Source organism: Denticeps clupeoides, chromosome 7 (assembly GCF_900700375.1).
Source record: "Denticeps clupeoides chromosome 7, fDenClu1.1, whole genome shotgun sequence".
Taxonomy (NCBI): Eukaryota; Metazoa; Chordata; class Actinopteri; order Clupeiformes; family Denticipitidae; genus Denticeps; species Denticeps clupeoides.
This window is the reverse complement of record NC_041713.1, coordinates 14,105,840-14,125,615: the sequence shown is the minus strand read 5'-3', so window position 1 is coordinate 14,125,615 and position 19,776 is coordinate 14,105,840. Positions and strand designations below refer to the sequence as shown.

At 43.5% G+C, this 19,776-nt stretch overlaps 1 protein-coding gene across 6 annotated transcripts in view; it reads left to right on the top strand.

Moving 5' to 3' along the window:
* Window positions 1-19,776, top strand: part of cacna1ha (calcium channel, voltage-dependent, T type, alpha 1H subunit a) — a 67,369-nt gene that overhangs the window by 15,533 nt on the left and 32,060 nt on the right. For 3 of the 6 annotated variants that reach the window (XM_028984992.1, XM_028984994.1, XM_028984995.1), the window contains exons 2-9: window positions 4,567-5,382; window positions 6,576-6,709; window positions 6,853-6,950; window positions 11,888-12,047; window positions 12,855-13,149; window positions 14,641-14,733; window positions 16,363-17,146; window positions 18,152-18,516. In XM_028984992.1, the coding sequence (XP_028840825.1) occupies window positions 5,290-5,382; window positions 6,576-6,709; window positions 6,853-6,950; window positions 11,888-12,047; window positions 12,855-13,149; window positions 14,641-14,733; window positions 16,363-17,146; window positions 18,152-18,516 (2,022 nt within the window). In that variant the 5' untranslated portion in view covers window positions 4,567-5,289. Of the gene's footprint in view, window positions 1-4,563; window positions 5,383-6,575; window positions 6,710-6,852; window positions 6,951-11,887; window positions 12,048-12,854; window positions 13,150-14,640; window positions 14,734-16,362; window positions 17,147-18,151; window positions 18,517-19,776 lie in introns of all 6 variants that reach the window. The other 3 variants (XM_028984996.1, XM_028984991.1, XM_028984993.1) reach the window with 1 other exon arrangement.

Sequence of the window (19,776 nt, the reverse complement as noted above, 5' to 3'; positions counted from 1 at the left end):
CGCTGGCAGCATATTAGAAAGATGGCCAGAAAGTGCTTAAATCTGCACAAAGCATCCATAACATTGTTTTCAGCCTCTTCTTTAGACGTGTTTGAGGTGACAATTTTTTTGACAGAAGCTGTGACTGAAGAGCCACATTTCCACGGCACTAGACAACGTGTAGCGCATGGGGCAGGTTTCCTAACATCACAGTCAAAGTCACAATGCTTTACTTAAAGTGCTGACAATGTGCATGTTTGGTAGTTACGTTAGCAAGTTGAACTGTGTGTAGAAGGGCTCGTAGAGAACAGAGCCAAGTGGACATGGATGCTGCTCTAAACCTCGACATGTGACGTATTGACAGGAGGGGTTTTAAGGTGCCTGAGAGCTGTCAGCCATCCCTGTCCTCCTGAGACCCAGCCATAGATGTTTGTCCTCTGTAGGAGACATTTTAATTAAGCAGCATTTACAGTCTTTCCGTATTGTCTAGTGTGTTTGTGGCAAAATGCAAATTTGTACAATATCATAACACGATCCTGGGAAATTGTATTCTTCTGGGTCCCTGGAAGCTTCCATTTAGGCTTTTTCTGGGTTTTATAAATAATGACATACCAACAAAAAGGAATGCATGGGTCCTTGCGTTCCTCCTCTCCTAGATAACTACCGAGTATCCGTTACTGTTTTTTTTTTTGGTTTATTTCTATATCTGTCTATTGAAATGTCTATTATAGTGCTGCATAAAATTGGACCTGAAACTTTTTTTAATGCTCACTGCATCTATTTTTGGATAAATGATAAAGCAGTTTTAGGAAAAATCACAGGATTTGTGATAATTGTCTCGCTGGCACTTTTTTCCGAAACTCACGTCAACGCCAAGCATGTGTACATTTGCACCTCCATTAATTAATAGTGCCGTCGCTGTGTGCGGTCTCCTGCTAACTGCTGCGTTTATTGTGATGACAAGCGGCCAACTACCAGAATAACAGTTCGCTTTCTTTGGGGCGTGGAGGGGGTGGACGGCACTATTTTTAAAGGTGCGAGGATTATAAGCAAACGTCGGCTCCTCCGCTGAGTCGCGCCTTCACACTTTAGTCATCAATCATCCTAAGGGCCTGCGGTGTTCCGGGAAGGTTCTGAGGCATCGCTCTTGTCAAGCACGCACACATAAGGCAACTGCCGGCTGCAGTGCATGACGGAGAGTCCTCTGCCCCCGTTTGGCCCAGCTCACTGACCATGGTGATTCTTTTGAAGGATCATTTTCCAGAGCTGCCCAATTCAGCCATCAGTCGGCTGCCTCATTGAGGAGCTCCTGTCGGGAACCGAAGAAGGGCCGCGCTGAAGCCAGCCAATCCAGGGCTGAGGTTTTAAGAAGTGGCCATTTTTCGGCTTGTGGCTTGGTGCGAAGTGAGACCCGATGGTGGGAGGAGGAGGAGGGTCTTAATGCATTCCCAGCAGTGACTCTGATAATGGGGTAGGGAGTGTTTCTGTAAATCGGCTGCAGGATGGATGCTGAACACAGTGTGACAAGAATGACCGCCAGAGAATTTTCTTTCTTTCTACCACAGACTTCACACAGAATGTCTACTCTTCTATTAATGCCAGTACTGCAGATCTTACCTGCAGGTACTGGAACAGCTGTCAGTATCTACTGTTTCATGGGCTTGATGCCGTTCTTTATTTCATTATTGCTTCATACGGAGCAAATGAACAAATAACCTGCGCGTTGTTGGTCATTTTTTTGCAAGCAATCTGGTATTTAGAGCCAACAAATATCACCTGTCTCTGGGTGAGACACAGCTGCAGCACACACACACACACACACACACCCGTCAATGCAGTGTGTGTGTTGTCCTGTCTTATGATAACGTTTTGTCATGATTTATTGAGCAGACACACCACTTTCCTGTAAAGTCCTCTGAACAGAACAAGTCCCCCCTGATGGTGCTGCTATAAAATGCAGGGTCTGCAGGGAGGTCGTTATAATGTGGAAATCCTGAGGTTGTGTTTCACACTGTGTGTGGGGTTGTGTATTTCGCGTGGACCACACTGTCAGCATCATCCCAGCGTTCTGTGCCACACATCCTGTCCTACATCTTATAATTTGCTTTTCACAAGAATTAAGCAATTCTAAATAAAAAGGAGAGATATCGTGTGAGGTACCTGCACTGGGTGAAGGTGTAGCAAAAAATCAAGAGCAGTGGTCCTCAAACATTTTTAGACCAGGAACCTCTTGGGGGTAATCTAGAATGATACTAGTATACCATAATTAATTTTCACATATAATCTACAGGTTTTTATTTGTTTGAATTAATCTGCTCTTTGTATAATCATTTGTGATAATATAGATAGATTGATGTGATTAGATGGTTATATTGTGGTCTCTACGATCTCACTATTCCTAAGCAATGTCATTTAGGCAACTGAAGTAGATGTTGTGACAGTAAAAAAAGTTATTTAAAGAGAAGCATCTTAACATGTGATATCATGTGATATCCCATGATTAATTTTTTATTTTTTTAATTTTTGTGTTTATATTGTGAAATATATATTGTGAATTATATTCCTTTATTTTTGTCACTAGCCTGTATATTCATATCTAATATGATGCTTGTGCAGAGGCTGTCAGTAACTGCGACCAGAAATAGGTTCCCATTTTGATAATGAATCAGGTTCTGAGCATTCAGAATGTATTCAGGAAATCTGGATTGAAAACTTTCGGTAATGGTGGTCATGTGATATACTGATCCTGGTTTGTATGATAAATTGCAGCCTTGTGGATGTGCGCATCTTTGGGGCTTGCCGACACCCAATCTGAAGGTTTTTATGGAACCGAGCCCAGTGGCTCTGTTCACATTACTCCTCCACTGCGTGTATCGGGGCGTGCATCATGTGGCCCACTTACAGGAGATGGTTTGCATAAAACATGAGGTATGAGTACCCCTTCCCCCCTTAGAATTTGTGTGCTTGTCATCGAAGTCCTGTGAAAGCTGATTGTTCCCTCTGAGGATTGAGCTCGGATGTTTTGGAGATTGCACACAGGTTTTGTGAAATTACCAGAGATGTGGTTGTGTGTGTGTGTGTGTAGATACAGGAAGTGGGTGTGACTGCTTCTCTATGTGTATCAGCTGGCTTCCTGTGCAGGGCTTTTATGGTCATCAGTGTGGTTACATGCATCTATTTGTGAATGTGTGTTCAGGTAATATTGTAATACAGTGTTAATGATCCTATTCATTCAGTGTGTGTGTGTGTGTGTGTGTGTGGTTATGCATGTGGACCTGTGTGTGCTCTTCATTGGGGCTCTATGTAATGCTGTACTTGGAGAGTGTCTCTATGTAATGCTTTTGCTACTCTGGCGGTGTGGGTGTAGCGATGTGGTGATGGGTTCACTGGGCTGACCGGCAGCAGACATGGCTGGAGCGAGGGTGATGACGGGCCATGTAGGCTGACAGCAGGGACGTCTGTTTGGGCTTCGCTGGTGGCTGCGTTCACCCCGCCTGACAAGCCAGACAGCCCAGCAGACAGCTGCCAAGCAGATGAAAAACACGTCCTGTTGCCACCCCTCCAGTCACCTTCCATTATAAACACCGGACAGAGACAGCCACTGGACTGCAATCAGATTAAAGTGGTTATGGTCATCATCTGTGATAATGTGATCAGAAAGCATCTCCAGCCTTCTGGTGATGAAGACAAATTGCGTCTATCTTAGGAAAATGTAAAAATCTTCAGTTTACATCTTCACTCACTATTGATCAATCATGGGTATGGATTTGCATGTCATAATAATGTGATTATTGCATTGTGATACAAATAATCATGATTAATTAGTAATAAGTACACATATTTCCCATAGTCAACAGCTTTTGGCAATATTTTTATATCGAATGCAGTCATGTTCTTATATGGCTAAAGTGAACATATATGAAATACATATGCAATATATGTATTTATCTGAGCAAAAAATCTGTGAAAATACAGTCAGAATCATACGGGAATATTTCCCATGCCTGCTTCACAGACTGAACAAGTGAGCTGAGTGAGTCACGTTGCCAGAGATCTGTTGTTCTGTAATGATGAATAATTAACTGCACGATGTTGACAGCCGCAGTACAGCTTGCTGCAGTACAGTAGTGTGGCTCAAATGGGCCCAGTTGCAGCATCACCACTACAGCTCTGCTGGTTGGCTGCAATACAGTTTTAGCTCCGTCCATATTCCGTTGTTTCCTTGTGTCCATGATTTTCACATTCTGAGGTCTGAACACAGCACATGTGGTATTTTATGAGACCTTTTTACATTTATGTAACCTTCCTCCATTAAAGATTCTCATAACCTTTCACATTAAAAGCTACTGGCCATTTCTGAATGAGCAGTAAATGTTCCTGGCTCTGTGTTCACTGTGTTTTGCCCTTGAGTTAACAACATTTATATAAATGTGAGAGGAAACAAGAGAACGTAGAGGGACGTAGTGTTCCCATTTTCATTTGGTGTCCAAACAGTATATTTTGTCCATCCTTAATAATCAGTGCTTCAGAACTTTTCTAATTAAATCTTGTCTCTGGGGAATAATATGGCATTTTGCAATTCAGCAGACGCTGCCTCACCGGGACTTCCTGCAGGAGAGCGTTAAAGGGAAATCCATACAGCACCACATGCCTGTGTTTATAAGCAGATCCTTCTTATTAAGGGTAGAACGTATGATGAAAAAAAAGAGACGGCCTTATTCCTCCTTCTTCCATGGGATAACGTTCCCACTTAAAAGCCTCTTGTTCTTGTGTCTCATTTACAGAGTAACAGCTCCGGTGAGCATTGAGAAGCATTACTGTAGAGCCCCGGTTTTCCATCACAACCACACTGCTCAACCACATCGGTTCTGCATTTCAGTGGCAAAAAAAAATCCCCAAAGGCATCAGTGCCAAAAAAGGCACAATAAATTACAAATTTCACTGATTCATCACCGCTAACAGTACAATACTGACAGTACCTCAGACCCGGTGGAGCCACATTCCCATTACTCACACAGCCGACACGATGACGGTTGGCAGCAAGAGCTAAACATGAATAAAAACTTTAAAACATCCTAAAATGGGCATGTTAGAAATCTAATGATGAATTACACATAGTTTAAACAAATGTAAATATACAAAACATAATAAAATAGGATTTAAAAAGTCATATGCCTCTTTTTTTACTAAGATCTTCGCTCTAAGCTGAGAAATATTCTGTGAGATCTAGAATCATATAAGCTGTATATATTGCTGTCCTTCTCTGGGTTTGTTCCTTGACTCCGGTGCACTTGGTTCGAGCATATCAGCATGCTGGTCATCCTGCTGAACTGCGTGACCCTCGGCATGTACCAGCCCTGCGAGGATGTGAACTGCGAGTCGGAGTGGTGCATCATCCTGCAGGTAAGTGCCTCCCCGCCACCAGACGCGCCGAGAAATTTGATTGTCTGCAGCTCTGGTTTTATTTTATTTTGTGTACCGCATCTTTTCCACAAATTATGTTGTCAAAAAAGTGCTTTATGAGAAAGCCAGGACATGCTGAATTGTCATGACAACCCAAAACCAAGTGTGAGGCACAAAATGTACTGCCCTCTTACTGATAGAAAAGGTCAATAATTCTTTATATTGGTCTATTTTGTGTCATATTGACTGATATTGACAGAATTTACATCTCAGAATATGTTGTTTCACTAAAGAAAATGATAATGATCACAAGAATGACAGATCGTTAATGTGTAGAAGTGCAAATAGCATTATTTTTTAGATTTAGTCCTTTTGTTCTAAGAACACTATGCTAAACCTACCTATTAATCAAAAAGTTCAAGCTCACATATATAATTGGCTTTTATAAACAACATTATATCAATAAAAGAGTTTATCATTAAAAAATAAGACTAATTTATTTGTCTCTGGTAACCTTATAGCCCTTAGCAAATGCACTTCATAACACTTCTGAGGTTCAAGAAAGAGCCAGATGATGGTCCCACAAGCACCTTCATCTAAGCCATCCAGATCTACAGAAGCTCTCAGCACTGTGTTTTGATTTGGAGGCCTGTGCCAGGCTTTTCTCCTTTTTTATGGCTGTCTCACCGCACAATTTAACCTAAGCTCTAAGCCCTGCAGCCTGGGGTCATCGGCAGTTTGGAAGCATGTCAATAGGGACGTTGTTTTTGTTTGAACTTCTCCTCTGGGCCTGCTCCGCACGCCTACCCACTGCAGTGGGAACTGTGGGAAAGGCTGAGGGCCACTGGGTTGTACCAGGGAGACCAGGGTCAGTGAAGGCGGGACTAGGAAGGCACATGAAACATTTCTGTGACACCTTCATCAGGTCCAGGAGTGCATTTCCCACAGACACGTACCATAGTGGGACCAATTCATTAGCACACTTCCGACTAATTAAGAGGTTCATTTGAATTTTTTTCTCCTTTACCAGCAGCTTCCAGATTATTCAGATATGTCAGGAATTAACATTTGTCCATTATGCAACATGTTTCTATCCATCTCTGGAGTGATTTGGGGTTTATTGTGTTTAAACATTCTCTGTTGTGATTGCTCCTCATGTCACTTCCTTTTTATTCTTTTCTTTGTGTTCGTAGGTATTTGATGACTGCATCTTTGCATTTTTCGCTGTGGAGATGGTCATCAAAATGGTTGCTTTGGGGATATTCGGATCGAAGTGTTACCTGGGCGACACTTGGAATCGTCTTGACTTTTTCATCGTCATGGCAGGGTGAGAATCCCGACGTATTTTCACTGTGTAGATTGACAGCATGCAGTATGCTCCTGGGCATTTGAGTTATTGGAGATGCCTTTGGGGTGACCTTTTCCGGTCAGACCCTTCAGTCGTGCCCCCTTGTCTCCGTTTGTCTGCAGGATGATGGAATACTCGCTGGACGGACACAACGCCAGCCTGTCGGCCATTCGGACAGTGCGGGTGCTCAGGCCACTGCGAGCCATTAACAGAGTTCCCAGTAAGTGGCGTGCCTCACTCCCGCCACTGCAGTTATGGAAAGAGCTTATTGATTTCATGCAAAGTAGAAAAGAAAAGAAAAAGAACTTTGATTTCATGTGACCTGAATGACAAGGAGAATTTCACAAGCTGGGTGCAGTGTGTTCTTTTGGCACCATGCTGGGACATTAAGTGAAACCTGTCTGCTATAAATGATTGTTGTCACAGTACTGTGTGTGTGAGAGTAAATAAGTGTGTGTGTGTGAATGTTGGTGTGTAAATAAGCGATAAGACATTAACAGTAGGACTATGGGGGGGGTTCACTTGGCCGAGATCCGAGATGGCAGCATAGTGGAAGAGCTCAGAGAAGCGTGTATAGATTTACCATAAAAACCCTTGGATACGCTGTTAACATTGTTCAAAAGATACGGCATTGATACGTCAAAATCTTCGCCTGTGAAACAGTATGAAAAAAAATCGGAGGCGTGGATGCTAAAACTGATGCTTTTCTTAGATTTGGACAAGAGATTCTGCTCAATATCACCTCCAGCCTGGGTAGATATTGAACAAAATTGGATCCCAGGTTTACCTTTAAATACCTACCTAAATTCATTCAAGTATTAAAACTGAAAAAATCACAAAGAACCCTTTTTTTAAAAGTACAATTATAGTCTGGCTGACCCTCCAGTTTTCTCACAATTTAGACCTATATTGAGTAATGCAAAGTTTACACCTGGTAAAAATGAAGGGGAATATGGGAAACTAAAGGCACTCAGAAAGTACTAAGATCTGTATGCACACGCAGAAACAGACTAAACTAGTGGACTTGGTGCTGCTTTAAGCTAGACGAGCTATTTCACTGTGCTGGAGGAGTATGGACGCCCCCTCCTTGGAAGAAGGAACTTGCAAACTCTATTGGCATGGAAAAACGTGTGTTTCAAGGGGCAAAGAAAGGGACTTTCTAAACGTTTGGGAGTCATATATGAGCATCATATACTGGAGATGAAATCCATTCATTCTGGAAATGTTTTTTATATTTGTATGTAATGCATGCAGGTTTGCTGTGTAGGTGTGGGTGAGTATATGAATGATTGCAGATTGTCTGTAGTAGTTTGAAATGTTGAGCTGTTTGTTTTGTAACAAAAAAGAACATTTCTTTAAAAAAACAGTAGGATTACAGATTATGTTTACACATGTATGATCAGGGTTGGCAAATTGCATTATAATTAATTATTACCTGGAGAAAAATGTAGTAAGTAACTGATGTAAAAATCTAAATATTAAATACATTACTACTCATTTGCCATTTAGTTCATTTGGCATATGCCACTGAAGGCAATGGAAATATTAATAACCACTGTAACTGTAACAGGACACTAACTCTATATCACATTTACATTTAAATTCATAGCATTTGGCAGACACTCTTATCCAGATCAACTTACATAAGTGCTTAAAATATCCATCTATGAAACCCCTCATTTGGTTGACTGTAGATACCATTTGCATAACAACTCAGAACCCAACCAGAACAATTAAAATAGGAAATCTAAACTTTTAGCATTATACCAACTTGCTTTTGATTTAGCAAATTCATCAGTTATCTATAGTGATTTAGAGTAAAGTTACCTTTGACCATAATCTTGTTTTATATTAACTTACTATGTAATGCCAACATGATGTGGTTAGGTTGCCTGCACTGCACGTTGGTTCAGGATATATAGATAGATTGATCCCAAAGGGAAGAGATTTCCACTCACTGGTCATAACAAGAAAAATTAAATACAACTCACCATTACACAGGATCAGCGGTGGCCCGAGTTCTTTAGAGACATTTTTCTTACTGCTTTCAGTTAGGGTTAGTTTGTGGGATTCATTAGACACAAGTGTGGGAAAAAGAGACGGATGGGGAGATGATCTGGTCATTTTGCCCTAATAAAACACTCTGCATGCTCCAATAGACTATTAAAATAGCAAGAAATGTTTTTGTGTCTCCTGGTACCGGTATTACACAAATTAATATGCAAATTTTCACCCCATGATGCCCGGTGTTTATTCTCTAAAATGAAAAGTGTGTGCATCAATACATGAGTGTTTGTGCATTCGCTCTGAGCAGTTCATCCGTGGGTAGCAGGCTGTAGATTTAGTGGTTAGTTAAGTTTTAATGGCCCAGACGGGAGGTGATAGTGTGATTTATCTGCCCTGGCAGCAAACCCCTCAGACTAAGAGGCAGAAATCGGTCGGCATTACTGCATTACTCAGGTCTGAAAGCACATTTAGACACATTGAATAACGTTTGGGGACGATATTGCCATGCAGGGGATGTGAGTTGGTTTGCCCAACGCACTGGTAAAGTCACAACTGTGGCACTTTGCCGGGACTCATGTGATGTAGTTAAAAATGCGGAGCTTGGAGACTCAGTGTTCACGCCCCTCTCATTTCCCCTCCGTCTCGTGAAGGAGCCCGTGTCCCCCCCAGGGAGCTCATTACGCTGTGGTCCTCAGCGCCGGGTGGTGTTGTGTGCCATGTTGCCTCTGCAGTATTTGGGAGGGGAGGGGAGTGGAGACAGAGTGGAGTGGACTGGCCAGCACCCGGGTCGTCCTCCCTCTCCTCTCAAAAGGTCCATTTAAGGGCCCCTCCTCACGTCACATAATCCTAAATTTTACCCACCACACAGACAGCTCACACACATCTTTTTAAGACACAGATAACATAAAAAATGTGCAGACATTTCAAAGACCAATATGGCTGACATGAGTTTCTACAAAATAACTGGTGATTGACTTTTTTGTGCATCTTAGTATCGTGTGGTCGATACCTGGCAACCTTAGAAGCGGCGCATCAGATTCCCACAGCGGAGCCACAATTATGAAAATCTGCTGTGTGCACCCCTTAAAATGGGGAAAAACAGCCTGATACAGGGGGAGAAACGTCCTAGGATGGACAGGTGGCTGTCAGAATGTCCAGGACCAAGGACAGTCAGTCACGTCCTCCTTTATGTAATGTACACCGACCACTCAAGTGCTGGCATGTATTGAAACTCATTCCAGGTCCTGCTGTTTCGCTTGTGTGACAACGTGGTAAAATTTCACTTGGCCATATTTGCAAATCCTTCTTTAAACTTCCCTAGGATGTGATTTTCCTCTCAAACAAGGCATTTGGGATGATGATTTCCATCAGCAACAGATAAGGAAACATAAGCTCTGAAAAAATGATGGAGTGATAATGGGCTGTCCATATAGACTCTACACTGATTTTTTGGGGGAGAGATCATTACTGCTGTATCTGTTTTTACTCTCATTACTTAATCGAAGCTTCTCATGCGGTATGCGGTATGATTGGCTCAGAGGAATCCTAATGTGGTAGCTCTACAAATACCATTCTTATTTACACCGGCTTATTCATTGTAGGTTGTAGATGGACTTGTTATATTTGAAAGTGAAGTGATTGTCATTGTGATACACAGCAGCACAGCACACGGTGCACACAGTCAAATGTGTCCTCTGCACCCTTAGTGATGGGTGCCCAGAGAGCAGTGTGTGGGGACGGTGCTTTGCTCAGTGCCACCTCAGGATTCGAACTGGCAACCTTCTGATTACGGGGCCGCTTCCTTAACTGCTAGGCCACCACTGCCCTTGTGTTGCTTAAGAACTGCTAAATCAGCATTATCAAAGCTACAGGTTTTGAGGTGTTTTTTTTTTTTCAAATATTGCAAACTGCACTAGTTCATCTGTTAGATTATTTCCGTTTTATCCTGAACTCATATTGATGAGAGCAAAACCAAACAATCATCCCAAACGAGGAAGTAGGGCTTGCTAAGGTTGGTTTATAAGGTTGGTCGCAGCCTGACAAAGACAAAAGCACAAAGTGCCATGGACCTGGGATTTCCCATGTTACGATATTAAACTGTAACGTGTGTTATAATCACAGTAATACACTCAATGTCGTTTTCTTACAGTATAGTACTTCCTCTTCTGCATTGTTGTTAAATATCATTGTACACCACTCAGTTTTGAACTGTATAGAATGATTGTGTAACAGTTCTTTTTTATGTAACATCCTTTTAAAATTTACTAGAGTGGAAACATTTAGTGCAGCTTAAAATATCAACTCTCGAGTTCTTCTCTGCTTCTCGTTCCATCACGGCCTGTTCCTCCCCATCGCGTCCTCAGTGCGTTTCGCCGCAGAGTGGACGCGACTGGAAGACGAGGGCACCCTAGCTCCACAGTTTCTACCGTTGCCATAAGGCACAGCTTTGGTGTTCTCTGAAGGATGTAGCTGTGCTCCTGCACTTTTGCCTCCTCATGAAGTTTCATTTGTCACCGTGATCAGCGGAAACCTGAGCCCACGGCACGCGTTGACGGTGATCGGCTTTAGCAGGGCTGTATTTCTGTTTTGTCAGAGATCTGCGGCTGTCTGGAAACGTAACAATCACAAGGGCCCCGTGGCCCTCTGGCTTTTTGCTTAGTTAGACACTAAAGAGCCAATTTCGCTGGGCGCTGGACGCTTGTAGACACTTGCCAGAAGTGTTACGGCTCATCTTTTCTCTGGCCGGCCCTGCAAACCTTTATTAGCATTGAGCCTAATAACCTAATGCCTATTAAAGGCTTTATTAATAGAAACTAATTAAGTGCCGTAAATCACTCTGTGTTGCTCAGATGTCAGACGTCCAGTAGATTTTCTTTGCATGCTTTTTTTTTTAATGGGAAGAGGATCCTCTGTTCCAGAAGTGTTTTTTTTTTTTTTGCTGTTGTTTTGCTGGCCTTGCAGGCTTTGATTTCCTATGCAGCTCATTAAAGTAATGCCAGACGAGAGGCTTCGGCATTTGTTTTGCTGGGGAATTATTGCCCGGCTGCTGTTATTTGCTACACTAAAGTTTACAGCATAGAGCATAAATCATATGAGGGCTGCGGAGAAGTAAAGGGAAGTGTCTTGACCCCTCGTCTTCTCTCTCTGCAGGTATGAGGATCCTGGTGACTCTCCTCCTCGATACTCTGCCTATGTTAGGCAACGTCCTCCTGCTGTGTTTTTTTGTCTTTTTTATTTTCGGCATCGTCGGGGTGCAACTGTGGGCCGGTCTGCTGAGGAACAGGTGTTTCCTGGGAGACGAAGCGAAGGCGTAAGTGCTTAACCCCCACCCCACTCAGCCCCACCACGGCGTACGAACCAGTGTGAAGTGGCTGGCAACTGTTGCGGACGGCAATGACATTTTGGGTTGCTGACAGTTGTGCAAACTGAACCAAGGGAGTCCCGCCCCTCACACACAAATGGACATTGTGACTTTTGATGTAATCCAACAAATTAGCTGACCCGGTAAACCGGGTGGTAGTAGTGGTGGTAGTAGCCTAGTGGGTAACACACTCGCCTATGAACCAGAAGACCCAGGTTCAAATCCCACTTACTACCATTGTGTCCCTGAGCAAGACACTTAACCCTAAGGGGGTGTCTCCAGGGAGACTGTCCCTGTAAATACTAATTGTAAGTTGCTCTGGATAAGGGCATCTGATAAATGCTGTAAAAGTAATTGTAAATGTAAACGATACACAGCAAAGTGGCCTCTGTGACTCAGATGGGATTAGAAAAGAAGCCTGGTATTTTGCTGAATATCATGGATAACCGGAAGTCTGACCTTCTGAACTCTTGGTCCAAATCTATTTAAAAAAAAAAACCCAAGCAATTTAACAAATGATGAAAAGAACGTTCTCACTGAATACAGCACTTTGAGCATTATAGCTTCAGGATAATTCAAAGTGCTGTATTAAGGAATTAAGCCTATTTCTGGAGCAAATTGTGTATTTAAATGGACCACCACTGATGAAAATACAATTTAGGACAGGAAGAGGCTTAATCCTCAGTCTGGAGAAAGTGAAGTATTTAATGTAATGTGCCGTAATGCCGTAACATGTGTCTCTTTTGTCCCCCACAGCGTGTATAATTTGTCCTTTCTGAGCGCGTACTACATGAATGAGGAAGGGGAAGAGAGCCCCTTCATCTGTTCCTCCAATAAGGATAACGGCATGCTGCGCTGCAGCAACGTGCCGCCCTACAGAGACAGCGACGCGGAGTGCACCTTGAGCGCCGAGCAGCAGGGCCTGGAGAACGGCAGCGTCTGCGTCAACTGGAACCAGTATTATAATGTGTGTCGAGCTGGGGACCACAACCCTCACAAGGGGGCGGTGAACTTTGACAACATTGGATACGCTTGGATCGCTATTTTCCAGGTAAAAGCGCTCCGCCCTCCTATAGGAGGACTGAAACAAAAGCCCCGTGTGCTGGCGTGAAAGAGGATTAAAGACGTTTAAAGACTTTATTCTTACCTAATGGCATCGCAACATCTGTCATATGGAAAAAGACCTACATGCTGGCTCCATGTGACGTTGCAGGTTTTAAGCCAGAAGTCAGATTTTTTCCTGTGAGATAGATAATGGATTTGGCGACCTTTTTTTATTATTATTATAAAAACAGTTTTACTTCCAAAAATAGCACCAAGTAATTGAACTTGTCCGTGCTGATGTGCACTTTACTGACTTTTTACTAGCGCTGCACAGCTCAACCGGTTTGATTGCCGGCCGGAATGGCTCAGGAAAATGAAATGTGTTTGTGATATGCGGGATGACATTGTGCTTGTCTTTGCTCCATATTAACACCACCCAGCTCATCTGATCCATTCTCTTCAAGGCACTGGGGGCAACCCAACAGTCAAGATGTCTTTTTTACTTTCTTTTGCGCAGTCACATTCACACACAGGCGGTTCGGCGGTAATGAAGGTTTCATAAAATGGGCTCATCATCATTACTCTGGTCACTGGTGAGAGCAGGTGCCCTCAAACCCCGGTGTTAAATGTGGGTCCGAGACCTGTCTTTGAAGCCAGATCAGAGTTCATTTGGGACGAGTGGCGGGATGCGACCATGGTTCAACTGATGTGTGCATTCCTTGCACAATGAGCTTGGGGGGGGCGGGGACTCAATGCTTGAATCAGGCTAATCAAGCCGGGATAATGCCTTTTCCACACACCACTGCATTCATCATTTGTAGAGGGGGGAAAAAGTTTCAGGATTTTTAAAACCACTGTAGTCCCTGGGGCGGGCCAGACTATAATAATTGGCACAGCAATTCTGTCAGAGCTGAGGAATACCCAGAGGTGCTGTCCCATTAAGAGGTGATCAAAAATTATTCTAGGAAAGAGGGTTTAGTGGCCGTGCATGCATAGCTTTTTCCAAATAGGAATTTTAATGCAAATTAAATCAACCAGCCCAAAACGATTTTACGATCAGCTATTGAACAACCGTCACTCACGGCAGGGTGAACTGCTCTCTCTGTTTCACTGCTTTATGTTGCTTCTATCATATCCACATCAGAATCCTGCAGGAAAAACTACATCAAAGTCCGAAGCACCATATTTCCTCTAAAAAAATACACTGTTTTGCTCAGCAGCTGTGCCGAGCATAGAGAGGAGAGGAGAGAGACGAGTGGGGTTTGCTCAGGATGGGTTGCGGTGCATGCCAGAGGCTTCCTCCAAAGTGGCTCCCTAATGGGTCGGTGCTTAGATACTGATCAGCAAAGCCCTGTAAATGATGGAATTACAATAAGCATGGAGCTGTGCGGAGCGGAGATAAAGACCCCACCTGGCAGGGGTTCAGAATCCTGTCTGTGTTTGTTAAACTGTCTCATACTGCTCATCTCTCTCTCTCTCTCTCTCTCACTCTCTGCAGGTCATCACTCTGGAAGGATGGGTGGACATCATGTATTATGTTATGGATGCGCACTCCTTTTACAATTTTATATATTTTATACTACTAATTATTGTAAGTATACGACACACAGAGTCTTCCATACTAAGACTTTTATAGAACATTTGGTGTACACATTTTTATCTGGACTGGTTTGTATTTTGCCATAAAGTGACACAGATTGTGTTCTTATTAGTGTTGGGTATGGGTCATGGGTAATTATGAATATTAACAGTGAACATAGGCACATCTAAACTGATCAAAACATCAATTCAACAATGCTCTTTGTTGTTTCTGAATGGCTGCAATAGATTGAAAAATAATAGAACATTAATATTATAATAATAATTACTAATAATTATAATAATAATTAATAATAATATTAGTTTTAAAATAATCTTTTGAAGTAGATATCCTGGGGTGCTTTTCTGGTGAGTCAATTATTTGCTAAACCAATATGACAATCTGAGACGTGCTTGTTAATGCTGCTATTTGGTTTTCAACAGGGCAACATCATAGCAGGTGGTTTACCTTGTAAAAACTGTCATAGAGGCAGAGGGCAGCTACTAAAAATATGTTTTCATATCATGTGTTTTCATATCATCACGCTTTTTGCAAAATTTGATTAGTACAAAAAATATTTGAAACAATTGTAACTGACTGGTTTTAACACTTTTTCAATCTGTGTGTTAGGTGTGTCTTTGGTGCATTGACTTTCACTTTGCAAAATTGACAATGGTGCTGGGGGTGTTATTTCCAAATTAGCTGGAAAGTTAATAAAAAGGATTCAATGAATCAGTCCTTCTGTCCTAATCGCAAGGTGCGGTCAGCTTGATGAAAGTTTAGCATCCATTAGACTACACAGTGTAAGTTGATGTATTAAAATTTGTATTGCTAATGTTCTGTTGTAAAATATTCTTGGTCAGAATAGCGTATTGTTTTTTTTTCCAAGGGTGGCCTGTATTGATGTTCTAAGATGCATTAAGTTCCAGTGCTAGTTTGCTACCATCAGAGTAAATTAGTCGAAACTCTTAATTTATATCCCACTCAATCAATTATTTCAAATATAAGCCATTTACTAAGATCAAATGATGAACTGGTTTTAAAATATAAATGTAAGACTATTACATTTGTATTGTAGCATTCACTCAGTGGTGAGTCGCTGTTATTAAGTGAATGAATGTGTTTTTTCCACATGAATTTCCCAAAGAGAAACCGCCCCCCTCAATCCCAAAAAGAGTGTAACCCTTACACTGGCCCCATGAACAGCAACGCACACACACCAACCCAAGCACACCATGTCCATGAATTTAAACATGCTACAGTGTTATACACGGAAGACACAGTGTTATATTGCCATGCTAACGCTGACATTTAATTATCAAACAAGGAACATCAGATCAAGTTTTAAACCTTCTGAGAAATCAAAGCAAGCTTGCAAAGAAATTGCTGACTTGCAGTTATTGAACTGGAACTGCTGAGATTTTGATTATGACATTCATATCCAGATGGAGTGGTCGTCTCTTTCTGCCATTTTGCCTAAATGTCAACAAATACATGATAATTTGTGAGACCTGACTTTCGGCTTTCGAATGTCAACTTCCTTCATGTGGATACTTCTCGCGATAGCAAACTAACTAACAATTTCTTTGAATTTATCTAACAGTCTACCAGGCATTGAAGAACCATTTTGCTCTCTTTTAGGTGGGCTCCTTCTTCATGATTAACTTGTGCCTGGTTGTGATTGCAACCCAGTTCTCTGAGACCAAGCAACGGGAGAACCAGTTGATGCAGGAGCAGCGGGCGCGCTACCTCTCCAATGACAGCACACTGGCCAGCTACTCAGAGCCGGGCAGCTGCTATGAGGAGATGCTCAGGTACATCAGCCACCTGTACCGCAAGGTGAAGCGCCGCACCTCGCGCATCTACAGCGGCTGGCAGAGCAAACGTCGCAAGAAAGTCAATCCCAACAGCGGCGGCGGGGGCATGGGTGGTAACGGTGCTGGTGTGGGTGGAGCCGGTGCCAATGGGCACAGCCGGCAGCGTGGCAGCTGGATCCGCTCGGTTCACAGCCTCGTCCAGAACCATCAGCACCACCACTGCCAGCTCAGCAACGGCAGCCCGCACAGCCAACAGCCGCAGCAGGGGGAAGCCCTGGAGATGAGCTCCATTCGGACTGGCCCTCAGCTCACCCTCCCCTGCCAGGCCTCCAGTGGTCACGGCGGCCACACCCAGTCCATTCACAGCATCTATCAAAGTGACTTCCATGAAGGCACCTGCGTCCCGTGCCCATCCCATGGCGCTCTGACCAGCATGGCACCGCTGAGCAGACTTAACGGGGGCATGAACTATCCCACAATCCTACCTTCCTTCATCTGCAACTACTCTAGCAACACGCCTACAGGCAAGAGCCGAGGAGATTCCGGCAGCGATCCTGGAAATGTTCTTGACCCACTGGAGAAGTTGCAGCAGTTCATTGGAGAGCACAGTAAGAAATCCCCCATCTCTTTTTTTTTTTTACCCCAATCTTCTCATCTTCAACTCATTTGGCCCCAGGTGAGATCAGAGAGTGGGGACCTGACCCTCTCTCAAGCAGCACTTCAGAGTTGTGACAGAAAATCCATTCTTCAAATGTTACAGTCATTAACAGCCTCCTTATAGGGTCTGAGTGGCTCCAGTTAGCTGCTATAGGGAGGGGTGCGATAAATATTCCTTTCAGGAAGTTTCTTGCTCGGAGGAGTTACTGGGAGATGACTGGGATGGCTCATTTGTCAAGTGTTTGTTCAGTGAAAAGCTAAATTAAAGAAATGTTGCAGAAAAGACTTTTAACAGCAGCTGAGAAGAAGATTGCCTTAACTTGACAACTGCAGACTTGTGACCCCTGTGACCATGTGACCCAAAAGTGGTTGCATCGTATCCGCACTTAATTACATCAGCAGGATTCTCTCTCCTCTTCTGCCCTGTTTTAAAAAAGTATGCAGAAAGTATTTTTGTGGTCGTGTTAGGGATCAGTTGTTCCAGTTCACAGTGATAAAGAACTAATCCAATGATCAGTTCATATGAATTTATGTTGTTTCTTTTTCAATAGGCTGCCATGCCATGCTCACCATAGTCCGTACTTACAATCCATGCTTACATTTCATAAAACTGGCCATGCTGGATGTCGGTACGCAATCTGTTTTTGGCCATTTCCTTTTAATGATGGGAAAATAGCTTAACAAATCTGCCCGGGGTTGTTTGTGCCAGGCAACAGTCACAGTGTTGTTTGAAGTACATCTAGGATTCGCTGGGATAGTGTGGGCACCTATCATGACTGCCCATTGTTCACTAAGGGTGATGAGTGAAATGCAGAGGACACATTTCATTGTGTGCACCATTGTGCACAAGAACAATCACGTTCACTTAATTGCAGCGGTGTTTGTTGGTGCTAAATGCCAAACTCGGGGTTGATTATGTCCAAAGGAAGTCATGGAGTCCATTGCTCCCCGCGCAGGTCACCAGCGTTTGCTGTTCCAGATGGCCGGTGTGGTTCCCAGCCCGCTACTCCTGGAGCTGATGACGTGCCCCTACTGTGCCAGGGCACTGGAGGGCATGGACCTTGAGTTCAGTGACTCAGATGGCACCAGGACTGAGGCCGACGGCGTGCACGAGTTCCCCGAAGGGGCCGAGGGCAAGCTGGGTCACCGGCGGCGGCGCCACCGATGCAGGAGGCTGGGAGACAGAAACTGGCTAGCCCAAACCTGGCAGGAATTCCGGGACAAACTCAAACGCATTGTGGATAGCAAGTACTTTAATCGCGGGATTATGATCGCCATTCTCATCAACACTCTCAGCATGGGCATCGAGTATCATGAGCAGGTAGGTCCCTCAGGGCGTTTCTGCTGCTTCTGCTGGTGGAGGTTGAGTCTGTTGGGGCGAACAACAGGAAGCCGCCTTTGCCAGAAAGGGACCGCGTCTGTTTCATTTCTCTCAGCCGTGATTTCGCTTGAAGAAATAACTGACCGATGGGGGTTGCTCTGCAGAAACGGTGTTATCTGTGGAACAGCGCAGGGAACAAAGAGTGTTTTTTTGGCAAGCGAGTGGAAGTGCAGGCATCTGGGCTCTGTCTGTCTGCCGTTTATCTGCCTCTGAACAATGCACCCCCCCCCCCCCCCCCCCCCCCCCCCAGAAGTATTTCATTGGTGTACACACTGGGGTTACAGATATTTATTTTTCATTCATAAACAGTGCCGGAGCAAAGTGTTGGAGAGAAGCATGGCCTTATTGGGCCAACAGACTGCCTGGTTATGTAAGTCGACGCAGTGCTGAGGAAGAGCTGCACCATAAACCCCCCCCCATCTAGCAGTGCTCAGGACTGGGTGCAGAACCGTGGAGATGTTTTCCTCCTCTGTGTCAGCCTGCCGCCTAAGCCTCTGCTTTATCCGCTATCCGATACGGCACGCGCGCTGCGGCGGGGTCTTATGGGATGAGGTGCGGGGGCGGCGGTTGGCGCTGATTTTCTTTGGATGTCCGGTAACCTAGTTACGAGCGGAAATTTGTCACAGCAGCTGCCCGGTGTGACAGCTGTATGAACACACTGTCATAAGAGGGAAATAGTGCTAACTGATAAGGTGGAAGTGAATTTCTTGGCTATTTTGGATTTTCTGTAAAACTACAACAGCCTGAACTAATATGGGTACATAGATAGTTAGATAGATCGATTTTTTTTTTTTTTCAAATCTATGTAAAGACTCTAAAATTTTAATATATTGACATGTAAACATGTAGGAACTATGTGAGATCGATATAGCTTTACATATACATTAAATGATTCATCTTTGTATAAGAATTGTGTAAAAAAAACGAATTGCATTTTACAGCTATGGAAATACATGTATATATCGGGGCACATGCTGTGAATGTTGTTCTGTAAAAGCTCTGGGACGCTTATGAAGAGGTAGAACACGTATGCTGCGCTGTTTTTATTTTTTTATATTGTCGGCTGTTTAGTGCATTACAGTGCTCATCTCCTCTGAGAAAGTACAGCATCAGAGTTTTTCTTTTTTTTTTTGGTTCAAACGAGACTGTCAACTACCATCAAATTGGAGCAGGGCAATGACAACTGCGTTGCAGTCCTGA